This window comes from Peromyscus leucopus, chromosome 2 (genome assembly GCF_004664715.2).
Source record: "Peromyscus leucopus breed LL Stock chromosome 2, UCI_PerLeu_2.1, whole genome shotgun sequence".
NCBI lineage: Eukaryota > Metazoa > Chordata > Mammalia > Rodentia > Cricetidae > Peromyscus > Peromyscus leucopus.
Window position 1 is genome coordinate 31398644 of NC_051064.1, and position 13466 is coordinate 31412109.

Sequence of the window (13466 nt, forward strand, 5' to 3'; positions counted from 1 at the left end):
GAAGTTTTTATGGTGACTCTTGCTGCCCTAGTACCTTCATCTGTTTCTCCATCTAATCCTCAGGGTCACTCCCTTGTCGACACTGAGACATATTAATTCTGAGTTTATAGGAAGCTCCAACTGTTATTTTGGTACTTGAATATTTTTCTAATATTTCTCTCATCATTGTTTCATGTTATCTCAGGCTGACTTTCTTCCCTTCAAAGTATTAGATTATCTCAGGCTGACTTTCTTCCCTTCAAAGTATTAGATATATAAGCAACACTGTTCTTTAGAAACTGTATTTGATGTTGTCTTTGCTACATGATCAGAGCTGAGTTTAAAACAATTTTTTTCTTTTCCTCTTTGGTGAAGGAGATGGAATCCTAGGCCTCTGCATGTTGAGTGTGTACTATAATGGCATGTTCAAGCTGGGGACTTTAAATTGTTCTCAAATTTCTTTTCTGAAAGTTGTTTTACTTATTTAATGTGGGAGATATGTGATATCGTGGAGAGAAGAGCTCTCTCAAGCTGCCTGTCAATTCCTACTCAGGAACACCTTTATCTGGGTTATCTATAGCGTCGTTAGGTGCTACTCTCATTCTCTTGCTTCCCACTGCTAAGACTTTGGGAAACTCGCCATCCAAAGCTTAAACCCCTAGATGTTACGGACAGACCAGCATCCTCCACCATTGCCAACACCCACATACAAAACAGCTGAGCTTTGCCCAGAACTCTGGCTATTTCTTAGAAGCACCCCACTCTTTCAGTTCCTCTCAATACATGGTCAGTGAAATTGGGACACTTTAATGTGTGTTTATGTCACCTTAGTTGAAACATATATAAAGAGTAGAGAGCACAAAGCTCACTGGATAAACATACAATAGGGTATTCATATGCTTTCCTTGATCCATAGCAACACCCGGCTATTCTAACATTATACCAATGATGTCCTTAAAGGAGCACCATGGATGTACATCTTATTATGCTTCCAAATCACATTAGACATCTGTGAGTAGAGGTGACATCGTTCCATCTCCAATGTCCAAGACTCCAGTGGATTCCAAACCACACATAATGCCATCTCTATATGTACATATCCTGCTGCAGTTTAATTTACAAAATTGGGCACAGTAAGAGATTAGCAACAAATAAAAATAAAATAGAAGAATTACAACAACCTACTATAAATGCAAGTTTTTACAAAACTTAGGGGCTATTTCTGGAAATTTCCATTGAATATATTCTGTCTAAAGTTGAGCATGAGTAAGTGATATTCTAGATAATAGAGGCCCTGAATAAAGCTATTGAAGATATTCTGGAAGCAGAAAACTCATGTTTAAGTCACCTTCTATTTCCACCTTTGAAACTCTTCATATACTCCTTCCTACTCTTGTTCAAATTTATGGACAATTTTGTGAGTCAGTTCTCCCATTCTTGTTAATGCTACTGTACTGCATATCCAAGCTGGTTGTCCCAGCCTCTCATCTTCCCATAGGAATACTGGTATTACTGTTGGGTGCTGTGATATCTAACTTTTTATGTGGAATCTAGGAATCAAACTCATGTTGACAGACTTGAGCAACAAGCACTTATACCTGCTGAGCCATGTTTCTTGCCCTGGTAAACTCTTCTTGGGTTCTCTTCCCATGGCCATACTTTCCAATAAGCCAAGGAACCATTTGTTATTCGGAATCATCCAGATCACATACCCTTGGTTAAGTAGCTGTGTTCTTGTTAGTCAGCTTTCTACTGTGATTATGTCTGAAATCATGAAGTTAAAAGACCTGAGGTTTGTGTGGGCACATAGCTTTGGAGGTCCCAACAATGGTCACTACTGTGAGCTTGTGATGATGCAGGGCATCATGGTAATGAAATGTGCCAGAACAAAACCGCTCACCTTATAATCATGAAGCCAGAAAAGAGGAGGCCAGTGTTTCATAAACCCTTAAAGGCATATCCAACAATTACCCAAAGCCCTCCCACAGGGCCTAACATCTTAACATTTACACCCACACACATCACTCCCTGCCAGAGATTACCCTAGAGTCTATGCTTTAACTCACGGGCCTTTGGTATCATTCAGGATTCAAACTATAGCAGTCATCTTCATTAACAATAAGTATCAGGGAAACATAACCTTAACTGAATCTCATTACCAATATCTCTCACTTAAAGAGACTTCTCAAAAGCATCCCATAACATAGTCAAAATTGAACATTTCTTCATTCTACTGCAAGCCGTTCTTCCCCGTTGTGAAGACTGCCCATTGTAACTGTATCATTTGTTACAGAAAAATAATCACCATATCATCTTTCTTCTCACATCTCCTATTCAAATTCATCACAAGTCTATCAAATTCTGCCTGCACATCATACTTTGAGCCCTTCTCTTTCCCTCTTTTCTTATTCCATGGTCATGGGTCAGGGGCTGAGACCTAACCAGGACTCCAGGAATAATCTCTCAGCCATCTTCTGTCTTCTGCTTTGTCTCAACATCTGTTCTGTCTCCACAAAAACCCAGATGTTTTTAAGTTTCAGCCAGATCACTGGAGATGCAGCTCAGGAGTATAGCACTTGTTTTGCATGTACAGGGCCCTGCATTTGTTTTCTAGCACATCATGAAGGAAGAAAGGAAAGGAAGGAGGGAGGGAGGGAGGGAGGGAGGGAGGGAGGCAGGCTGGAAGGTTGATAAAAGAGACAGAGGTGGGGAGGCAAACAGCAACTTTCTGCCTTAAAATCCTTCCCTGGATCCCATTCCAAGTCCTTAATGGTCCCCATGACTCATTCCCTGAGTTTACCTTCTTACAGTGCTAGGGACATCTGCTTCTCTCCTACCTGCATCTGCGTGCTTTCTGTTTCCCTCAATGAAATGCTCATCTCGCTGCTCATGTCTCCATTGCCTGCCTTCTTAGTGTTGAAGTCAGAGTGCTAATATTCTCTAGTGAGGGTCCTTACAACACCCTGCTTATGCAATTATTTCATAACTCTTCATACTTTTTGTCTCTCTTGGCCAATATTAGAAAAAACACCACTAGGCAGTGGTATCATATGCCTGTAAGTCCAGCACTCGGGAGGCAGATGCAGATGAACTCTGAGTTCGAGGCCAGCCTGTCTACAGAGTTAGTTCCAGGACAGCCATGACTCTTACACAGAAACCCTGTCTTGAAAATCAAAAATCAAAAACAAACAAAAGCAAAAATAAAAACACCTGAAGTGAGGTTGTAGAAAGACAGAAAGGAAAAACATTGTGTCAGAGAAATATAGCAAGAGAATTTTTCACTTGCTCAAATAAAAAAACGGTCAAGTCAATGAGAATCCTTTCTTCTTTAGCTCGTATGTATTATCTGCTCAAGAGAAGACTGTTCTCCCAGTATATCATCAGCCAGCAGACTATGATGCTTAGAAATTCAGTAGAGTTCTCTAGATATCATGGACCTGGTCCATGGAAACATCATAGTTCCATGATGATGAGCCTCTGTCCCCTGCCTGCTGTTGATGTGGAGCTGTGTCAGACTGTGCTTAATACTTAGAGTTATCTAGGAACATCTTGGTTGTGCTCTCTTTTTATTGAGTGTCAGAATCCAGTGTGATATCAGTCTGTTACAACACACACACCCCTTGGCCAGGTATGGCCCACTTCTAAAAGAAATAAGTGCCTACAAAATAGCCACCTGTTTTATAGCATTTATAAAATTTCAGGTCTTACAGTTTTTGCTTCATATTATATTGTTATAAATTATCCAAAGCATGAACAGATTTCTCAGTGGTTTAGAATGCGTATTGGTCATGCCTAGGACTTGACTTCAGTTTCAAGCACCACATTAGGCAGCTCACAACCACCTATAACTCCAGCTCCTGGGAATCTAATGCCCTCTTTTGAACCCCACAGGCACCTACATTCATATGTGTGCATGTGCATACACACACAATTAAAAATAATTTTTTAGAAGGTTCATCTACATCATGACTGGGAATGGGGAAGGTGTCTGGCTTGCTTCAGCAGTGAGCTTTTGTGAAGTCTGGCTGTACATGTTTTGAGTGTATCCTGTGTGTGCCATGTACTTGGGAATGAAATTGCTGGGTCAGGAGAATATGGATGAGCATTCACCTTCATTAAGTACCTTACCGCATCTTCCATTGTTATAAAGATGCTTGATATTAGTAACTTATATAGAGTAGAAGTCTATTGGGTTCATGGTTCTAGAGGATGCAAAGACTAAGAACATGTTTTCAGCATCTTTTGGTCCTCTGGCAAGGGCCTTCCTCTGCTGAATAACTACACAGTGCCAGGTATCATGTGAGACAGAGCACATGTGATAGTTCCAGTCTCTTTTCATAGAGAGTTACTGGTACCACCATAGGCCCCTACTCATGCCATCTAATCCCAAATCACTCTGTAAGGATCCTGCTTCCAGCCATTAAATATGACATTGGAAGTTAAGTTTTGGGCAGATGAACTTTAGGGAACATCCCTGAGCGTAAAAACAGGTTATAAACTATTTTCTACTCACTCAGAAACTGCAGTGGCTTAGTACTGATAAAATTAAATTAAAATTGCTCTTATGAAATTGCTCCTGAACCAATGTGCAGGAGGTTGTACTCATTCCTCTGTTGTTGGCACTATCATAGACCCACTTCTCCAGATTGTTGAGATTAACTTCAGTCCAAACTGTGGCATTCTTAACCACTTTTCTCAGACTTTCAAATGGTAAAATGTATTCACACTCACTCTGTAAAACAATGATGGAAACTAATACGTGTTCACTGGACACTGTTCCATAATCTACACTTTATTGCATTCATTCTCATACATGCATATTTCTACAGAAATTGAAACCTAAAGTTCAGTAAGTGTCCAAATGCAATAACAACAGTCAAGACCATGTTCTTTCTCCTGAACCACATGTGCTTCTTACCAAGTCCACACAGAGAAATCTATTCTGCATTCCTGGTCTTGAACTTGTCTGCTGGTAGCCCAGGTCTGCTTCTAGATGTGGCTCTTAAGGGTCATCCCAAAAAGCAGATATTTAATTGCTGGGCATCTCTTGTCACCTCACTATCCTTGCAGCAGCTGTATAAGAGTTTACATGGGTTTGAACACTGTTTGTTCATTTAATTTCTGTCAAATTATTTTAATTTTAGAGGTCTGGCAATTTATTATTTGAAAAGACTACAATGGTTCATGTAAGCAATTATTGCCACTCTAGAGCTTTGGTCCTGGGTTTTGGCACCAAAATGTGCCTTTTGCAACTCTGGGGGAAAGGTATTCTGACTACTTGGGAAGTCAGGTGATACCCTGAACTGCTAGGAAATCTCCGACAGCTGTAGCTACAATGAGACAGCTCAGCCCTGGAAAGTGAGGTATCTCAGACACCTTGAGCTGCTAGGACAGCTCTGGTGACTGGAGCTGCAATGAGACAACTCAGCCCTGGAAGGGAAGGTATTCTGACCGCTTATGAGAGTCAGACCTGGGGCTCCTAGGATAGCTCAGCAGGGAAGGGTATCCTGACTGTTCCGGAAAGTCAGGCCTGGAACTGCTTCAGCAGCAGGGAAGGGTATCCTGAGTGCCTCTCATTCTAAGACCAGGGCACATTTCTTTCACTAGCTCTGATTCTAGGGACCAAAAGTGTTTGTTTCGTTAGTACTGTTTCAGAGTCAAGTCATGTTTCCTTGGTTCTGGGTTTGGGGATAAACTGTTCATTTCTCTGGCTCAGGTCCAAGAACCAGACTGTGTTTCTTTCCCTCCAAAGCCAGGATGCTACTTTCCTGCTCTGTGATTGGTTGCTTTCACAGGTCAGTTGGCCAGGAGCAGAGATAGCTATGATCTGAGCCAAACTGTGTTTCTTTCACAGGTCTTTCTTAGATTTTTGACTCTAATTCTAAGGCCAGGGCACATTTCTTTCACTGGCTCTGAGTCTAGCGACCAAGAGTATTTCTTTGGTACTGGTTTCAGAGTCAGGGCATATTTCCTTGGTTCTGGGTTTGGGGATAAAGTGTTCCTTTCTCTATCTCAGGTCCCAGACCCAGCCTGTGTTTCCCTGGTTCTGGGCTCCAGGGCCAGGGTGGGTTTCTTTAGCCAGCCCCGTTTCCCTACAGTTCATGCATGTGGTGACTATAAACGAGGGCTTACCAGGTCTTCTGTAACAGAGGGGAGCCACCTGAAAGCTGCTGCTTTTGTATTTCATTTTCTTAGAGAGCATTAAATTCCAAAACTGTTCTCATATTTAAACATAAAATAACCCATGACTGGGCCTTGTCTCCTGTTTTCAATGTGAACTTTTGACCCTTTACAGGTATTGATGGTGATGAAGAAATTAGGCATTTGGATGAAGAAATAAAGGAACTGAATGAATCCAACCTTAAAATTGAAGCAGATATGATGAAACTTCAGACCCAGGTTAAAAAAACATTAATTAGTTATTTCTGAAATAATCATAACCTCTAGTGAATATAAAACATTGAGCTTCCTGATCTTGCAACTGAAGCTGTGCTGATACCCTAGAGAAATTTGTTTCTCATTAGTGGCTCATGACTGTGTCTACTGACTCAGCACGGGTGGGAAGAGTTACTCCTGCCTTCACCTAGCTGACATAGAAGAACCGCTTTGTGGACAAATAAAGTAGATGACCATACAGACTCCTGTAGAGCACATGGTACTTTGTAGTGAATCATGTCACAAAGATTAAGGTTCCTTCATTTTATTAAAAATGCACATACAACATCACACTCTTTAAACGTAATTCTTCTAGAATATTGCTGTATGTGCTAAAAGTAGATCTTCTTGTACAGATATTTTAGTTAAAAAAAAACAAAAACAAAAAATGAAAAACTCAGCCGGCCAGTGGTGGCACACGCCTTTAATCCCAGCACTTGAGAGGCAGAGCCAGGTGGATCTCTGTGAGTTTGAGGCAATCCTTGGCTACAGAGTGAGTTCCAGGAAAGGCACAAAGCTACACAGAGAAACCCTGTCTCAAAAAAATAAAACAAAACAAAAAATTAAAAATTTCAAGCAGTGTCTAATCCTAGACCACTGTGAATAAAAAATTCAGTCCAGGATTTTTAAGATGTTAATGCAAATTCTGTTATTAAGGATGTACTTTGGTGATAGATTGTTTGCCTACCCATGTAAAAGACTCTAGATTAAATCCTGAGCATCTCAAAAAGCAAAAATAACTGCATTGCAACAAGTTAGAAGTGGAGAAACAAGATAAAGCAGAGGGTAGAGGGCCCTTTATCCTGCCTTTCCCATTTCTTTTCTTTCCCCACTCCTAAAATGCAAGCTTCATCTCATCTCTCAGGAGTCCTCACCTAAGCAGTCTAATCCATATGAAATAGTTGCTTCATCCCTCCTTATGAATGCCCCAGAAATCCAAAGAAAGAACTTGATGCTTCCATTCAGAAAGCATGGGACTCCTCTTGAAACCAAATGGAGCTTAATCTAAGTGGGGAAGACAGACAATAAAGTGTGTGTGTGTGTGTGTGTGTGTGTGTGTGTGTGTGTGTGTGTGTGTCTGTAATATGCTGTTATAAGAAGTGGGGTTTGACATTAAACAGGATAGCCAAGCCCCAAGAAGAAGGAAAATCAAAGCAATGATTTGAGAAATGAAGGAGTTGTTAGCCAACAGTGGTGGGGATTGTATCTGGAGGTAGTCTAACTGGGTAGGGCAAGTTACAGAAGGGTACTACACGGGGCTGTTCACATAGTACAACCTAGTCAATGTTGGTTATCTTAGCACTTACTTTGGTGGATTGAGGGGGCCCTGAAGGGTTTGAGACTTGAGAGTAATTTAGTCATCTTGACATACATTCTAATTTGACCTTCAAAAGATTCATTTTATTAGTGTATTGAAGAGGACCAAGAAGAGACTATACAGAGCAAAGCTGACACAAGGTCACCCATGAGAAATGATACCATCATACCAATGGATGGGTCCAGGTGACCACAACACTGGTGGACAGTGGCCTTATCTTGTGTATTTTAAAAGAAGTGCTCAGTGAGTTTGAAGTATGAGAGGAAGAACCCTGAGTCTGGGAAACATTCAGGTAGTCATCCACTACAAAGAAGAGGCATGCAGCTGGAACAGGATTGGGGAAAATAGCAGATTTGCTCTAAGGTCTTTGAGATATCTACCATCTAGCCATGTAGAGAAGCTAGACCTGCAAGTCATGGAAAAGACTGTGTTGAAAGTACAAATCTGAAGGTATGAATCCAACACTTAGAGCAGTAGGCAGGGCTACAGTTTGGCACTTATACCCAGCCACAGGTTTTCCCTTGAGGCCTTGCATAGGCCTCAAGCTCTGCTTCTCATGTCATTACCTCTGTTTTAGATAACATCTATGGAGAGCAACTTGAAGAGCATAGAGGAGGAGAACAAGCTTATAGAACAGAGCAATGAGAGTCTGCTGAAGGAACTGGCAGGGCTCAGCCAGGCTCTCATCTCCAGCCTTGCTGACATCCAGCTGCCACAGATGGTAAGACCCAGAGCAAGGCTCTGCTGTCCCGCCATCCACCTCAGTATCATTACCCTGTGGTATACATTCTCATGATCAGTGATCTTTCCATCTGAGAACATGGTAGACACACTCAGATTAATGAAGGCCAGTGACATTTCAAAAGACTGGGGTCCTTTAAAGATGAAGGTTTGCTTGAAGATATTTCATAAAGTTATATGAAAGTTGAAGGCCAGCACTCACTCACTGAAAATATGTTTCCAAAAAGAAGATTCTATGCAGCTCTCAGCATCATCCACCCAACTTATGAATTATAAAATAAATAGTTCCATTCCCAATAAACTTTTAATGTTCAACTTCTACCCATGGATGTGATTGAGGCATCATTATTTCTAAAACCTAAGCATACAACTATTTAGAATTCACAAAGTTTATTCTACATTTTTATAAATATAAATCAATCTTTGGAGATAGAGCTACATTGTTGAGGGGGATATTGCTGAATGCTGTTAATTTCCTCAGAGCCTATATTCTTAAACCAAAACTGCTAGTTTGCATACAAAGGGACTTAAAGCAACAGCAATGTAATAAAGATATAACTGGGTTTTGCTCAAAATATTAAGTTGCTTAATTTATTCAATTTCCCAACTGAAGTCTTTGTCTCACCCAATTCCAAATGTTTCTTAACCCCTGCCCCCCCCACAAAAAAATCAAGATTTTAACTTTGGCTACTGTCAAGGAGAATATTATCATCTTCCTTTTGCCTGTCTTTCCAGCTCCTTCTTCAAATGTGTATTTCCTAGTATTTTCTTTGTTGTCAGTGCCACAGCTGACAAGATAACTTGTACCTAGCTACCATCCAAGGACCACCTGAGGTGCTGTAGCAGTGACTGCAGGCCTGAACACATGAAAGCTCCCCAGTGCACTAAGCACATATGATTCTCCAACCGTAACTGAGAAAGTCCTGGCTCAGTGTCCATCATTGGGTCAAGACTCAAAGATGGCATGAGTCAGGAATGTGTGGGACAACGAACTTCCTGATGTGGCCTTTAACCCACCATGCCACCAGAGTCTCTGTCCCATTACATGATTCTGTAAGAAATGCATACACAGCAGAGGTAGAAACTATATGGGAACAATCAAAACTAGACAATGCATATATTCCAGATCAGAACTCTGCTGGGCACATCAAATTGTCTTCAGATCTAGAAAGCTTACCCTCTAAACAATAACGATTATAGTCATTCTCTCTCTACTTGAGCTCTTTACTCATTTTTAAGTCTGTCCTTCCAAGCACCTTATAATGTAATATAGCACTTACCATGGGTTTTCAAAAAGGTGGGAACATGGAGGTACCATACATGGCTGGAGAGTGTTCCCTTTTGTCATGTATGTCCTGCCTCTTATTCATGCAGTTTACACACAGCTAGTAAGCACCCACTTTAAAACATATTATGGGACTGGAGAGAAAGCTCAGCAATTAAGAGCACTGGTTGACCTTCCAGAAGACCCAGGTTCAATTCCCAGTTCCAGCCTAGTGGCTCAGAACTGGCTGTCACTCCAGTTCCAAGGTATGTAACAGCCTCTTCTGACCTCCACAGGTATAAAGCACATATGTAGTGCACAAATATACATGCAAAGCATCCATATACCATATACATATTGTGTGTGTGTGTGTGTGTGTGTGTGTGTGTGTGTGTGTGTGTGTGTGTGTTTCCCAGCATGGTGGCATTCCCTTTTAATCCTAGCACTTGGGAGGCAGAGGCAGGCAGACTTGTAGGTGTTTAAGGTCAGCCTGGTCTACATGGAGAGTTCCATGCCAGTCAAGATAACAAAATAAGACCTTGTCTCAAAAATAAATAAATAAATAAATAGAACCATTATATTGGGCAAAGAAGATGCCAAAATACCACCCATGGTAAAGAAGAGTCAGTCTGGACCTTCTAACACTGATATTCTTCCTAAAAAAAATAGAGAGGGAGAAATGAACAGTATCATACTATAGAAATCTCTATCACAACTGTTAGCGAGCAACTGGCTTAAGGCTAAAATCTCCGCCATTCCAACCTAAAACTGTTAAAGAACCACTTGACACAAGCAAACCTTCATCCCCTGCACATACCTTCCACAGATGCTGTTTTTATACTGAGCAAGTGCAATTGAGGCCAAGACTCTTCCCAGAGAAGGCATGTTGTTTGGAGACATCTAAGCTCAGCAGCTAGATGCATTCATTATATGGCTCCAGATTGATCCTCATTACCATTCAATCAAGTTTCATTAATGCCATAAATGAAAAGTGAACAGATAAACCCTACAAACACTAACATTTGGATGTCCTATCCCAAACTACCACAGCCATATAAACCCTTCTCTTCCTACTTATATAAGTTGACAACATTCTTCACTGTCTCCCGATTTTCCTTGGGGCAGCTGAACCTCTGTGACTGGTTCCATGTGCTTTGTCTCCATCAGGGGCCTATCAATGAGCAGAATTTTGAAGCATATGTAAATACTCTCACAGACATGTACAGCAATCTGGAACGGGACTATTCCCCAGAATGCAAAGCTCTACTGGAAAGCATCAAGCAGGCGGTAAAGGGCATCCACGTGTAGGAGGGCAGCATGCAGGAAGCAGAGGTCACCACAGCAGTGAATTCCAGCTGATCCACAGGGGCCTTGCAACCCTGGAGCCTGGAGCCTTCCCCCTGCAATTATAATTGCAACATTGCACTAATTTTTCCCCAAGTGACATAAAAAGGAAAAAAAAAACTATGATAAACTCTTTGGATTAAAAGCAATGCAGTCAATTATTAAATCTCATTTATTTTCATACCTTTTTCTTTTATTTCTTCATTGCACTCTTTATTTTGTAAAGTATATGTAAAATAAATGTGACATTTTATATTTTATTTATTACTAATCAAAGAGTTTTTTATCTTTTAACTGCATTTTGAAGTCTACCATATTTTTACAGGTGTGTTTATTAATTTATCTTCTAATAGGATTTAAATAGAAATGCTGTTCTCAAATCATACATCTTTCTGGGTTTAAAGGAAAAAAAAGTATGAAGGACCGCACTATGGTCAAGTCTGGTTTCTACTGTGCGCTTCTTTTCCCCCTTTACTGGTTTTGTAAGTGGTTTTTGGTAATGTGAGCTGCAAAGGAATTTGAAGATAAATGGCGCCCACTAGTGGGAAACCCACATTCATAAAAGCATAGGATGCTGGCAAACAGCGTGCTCAGAACTTGATAGCAATAATTAAATAAAATAGTCAGCAGAGTATTCCACGTGGCTGCACGGATTTAATTAATTTGAATTGTTTTTTTGAGCTGTTTAAAACATAGATTTTAAGTGAATCAGATTTGTCTTTTTGTTTTTCAAGTCACATTGGCTAGTTGGTAACCCTTCCCCAAGATGAGAAATAAGCTTTGATGTGACCAGCCAGGCTTTTCCTGCTATATGTTAGTACAATATCACAAGTGACAATATTGGTGTAGAATTGTCCTTAAGAAATATAGACACATCCAAATGGAAATTTTGTAGATACTATATCCCCTGAAATAGCATTTATCTTACTGGGTTGACTGGAAGAGTAGAAAACATAATAAGACATGAAAAAGTGTTATTCCAGTCTGAATATTGGCAACATTGATCTGCACTTCCCTAGGAAATAAGACAAATTTAAATTTGATGTAACTCTTGAAACACACACACACACACACACACACACACACACACACACACAGGCACAGTCCATACACATATGTACTCACAAACACTCATCCACACATGAAATTGAGTCTACAATCTCACCTGGATCAGAGTTTAGTAATTGCTATAGTAAAGGCAATGTCTATTTCAGGGACTGTAAAGTAGTTTAAGCATTGTTTCAAAAGTTTTTTAAAACTTATTTTTTTTAAGGAAAAGGTATAGACAACCAGCTAAACTGCCTTTTTGGTGTGCACACACATTTCATGTGCAGATGTGCCTCTGTGTAAATGTACACATGAACTTTAGTGTGGGCTTAATTTTCTGTGCTATAATAAAAGTGTTTATTTTTTATTAGCCTCATGGATATTTAGACTTAGTGTGATGGCATTCACAGGCTTGAATTCACTGTTACTACTGTTACTGCTCAGATACATGAAAAGTGGTCCAGTCACTCCACTCTCATGGAACTGTGGTTATTGTTATGCATCAAGTGGAGCTTATCTTTGGCTTGGGGTTCATTTGAACTCTTGAATTTTAGTTTAGTGAAAATGAGATGTCTGTTCTTAGGTAGGAAAGGTGTTTATTTAAAACTCAATTTAAAAGAAGCAGCTATCATGAGTGGTGTCTACTAAAAATGGGACACAAAATTTCCTATTAAAGTATGTCTTTGAACATTTGCTACATAGTATTTCAAAGAAGCACACAAACGGGCTCACTTATTACACAGAAGTTTACTTTGCTAAATATTTTAACAAGTTTGTTATATATTTTATTTAAAGAGATCTCTTACAAACCTATGTATTTATTACTATAATTTACATGGCTTCAGTTAATTTATTTGTGTTCACATAGTTTTATGATGTGTCTATATTTATTTGCCTCCTTGGTATTTGTGTTTTGTAACATGCACTAAATTGTTTTCATTTCGACTATGTTAATGATTGATACTGTAAATTGGGTCTTTTGTAAACAAAACAAACAATGATGTATGCATTTTTATTTGAAGTAGTTTGTTTGTATACTGTTTCTCCAAACAATATTTCTTACATCAATGCGACAAAATTGTGTTCAGTGCTGTACATTTGGTGTATGGTAGAAAATAAAAATTGATAATGAATTTTGCTGTGATATTTATTGGGTTAATTTATGAAGACAGATGTCATCATCCCTAATGGTCTATGGAGCAGCACCTGAGGAGTCTTAGCCTGATAATAAACTGCTGGGAGTCCTGAATATAGCTTGCATAATGCAAGCTAGGTTGAAAAAACTGTCGATAATTCTAGACTACCTATTATGCTTTTGTGTTCTTATCTAAGTCATCA

At 39.8% G+C, this 13466-nt stretch overlaps 1 protein-coding gene across 8 annotated transcripts in view; it reads left to right on the forward strand.

The window, feature by feature from the left end:
* St18 (ST18 C2H2C-type zinc finger transcription factor) overlaps positions 1-13261 on the forward strand; it is a 312791-nt gene extending 299530 nt beyond the window's left edge. For 7 of the 8 annotated variants that reach the window (XM_037202458.1, XM_028862338.2, XM_028862345.2 and 4 more), the window contains 3 exons: positions 6275-6378; positions 8310-8453; positions 10905-13261. In XM_037202458.1, the coding sequence (XP_037058353.1) occupies positions 6275-6378; positions 8310-8453; positions 10905-11045 (389 nt within the window). In that variant the 3' untranslated portion in view covers positions 11046-13261. The remainder of the gene's footprint in view (positions 1-6274; positions 6379-8309; positions 8454-10904) is intronic. The other variant, XM_037202461.1, reaches the window with a different exon arrangement.
* The last annotated feature ends 205 nt before the right edge of the window (positions 13262-13466 follow it).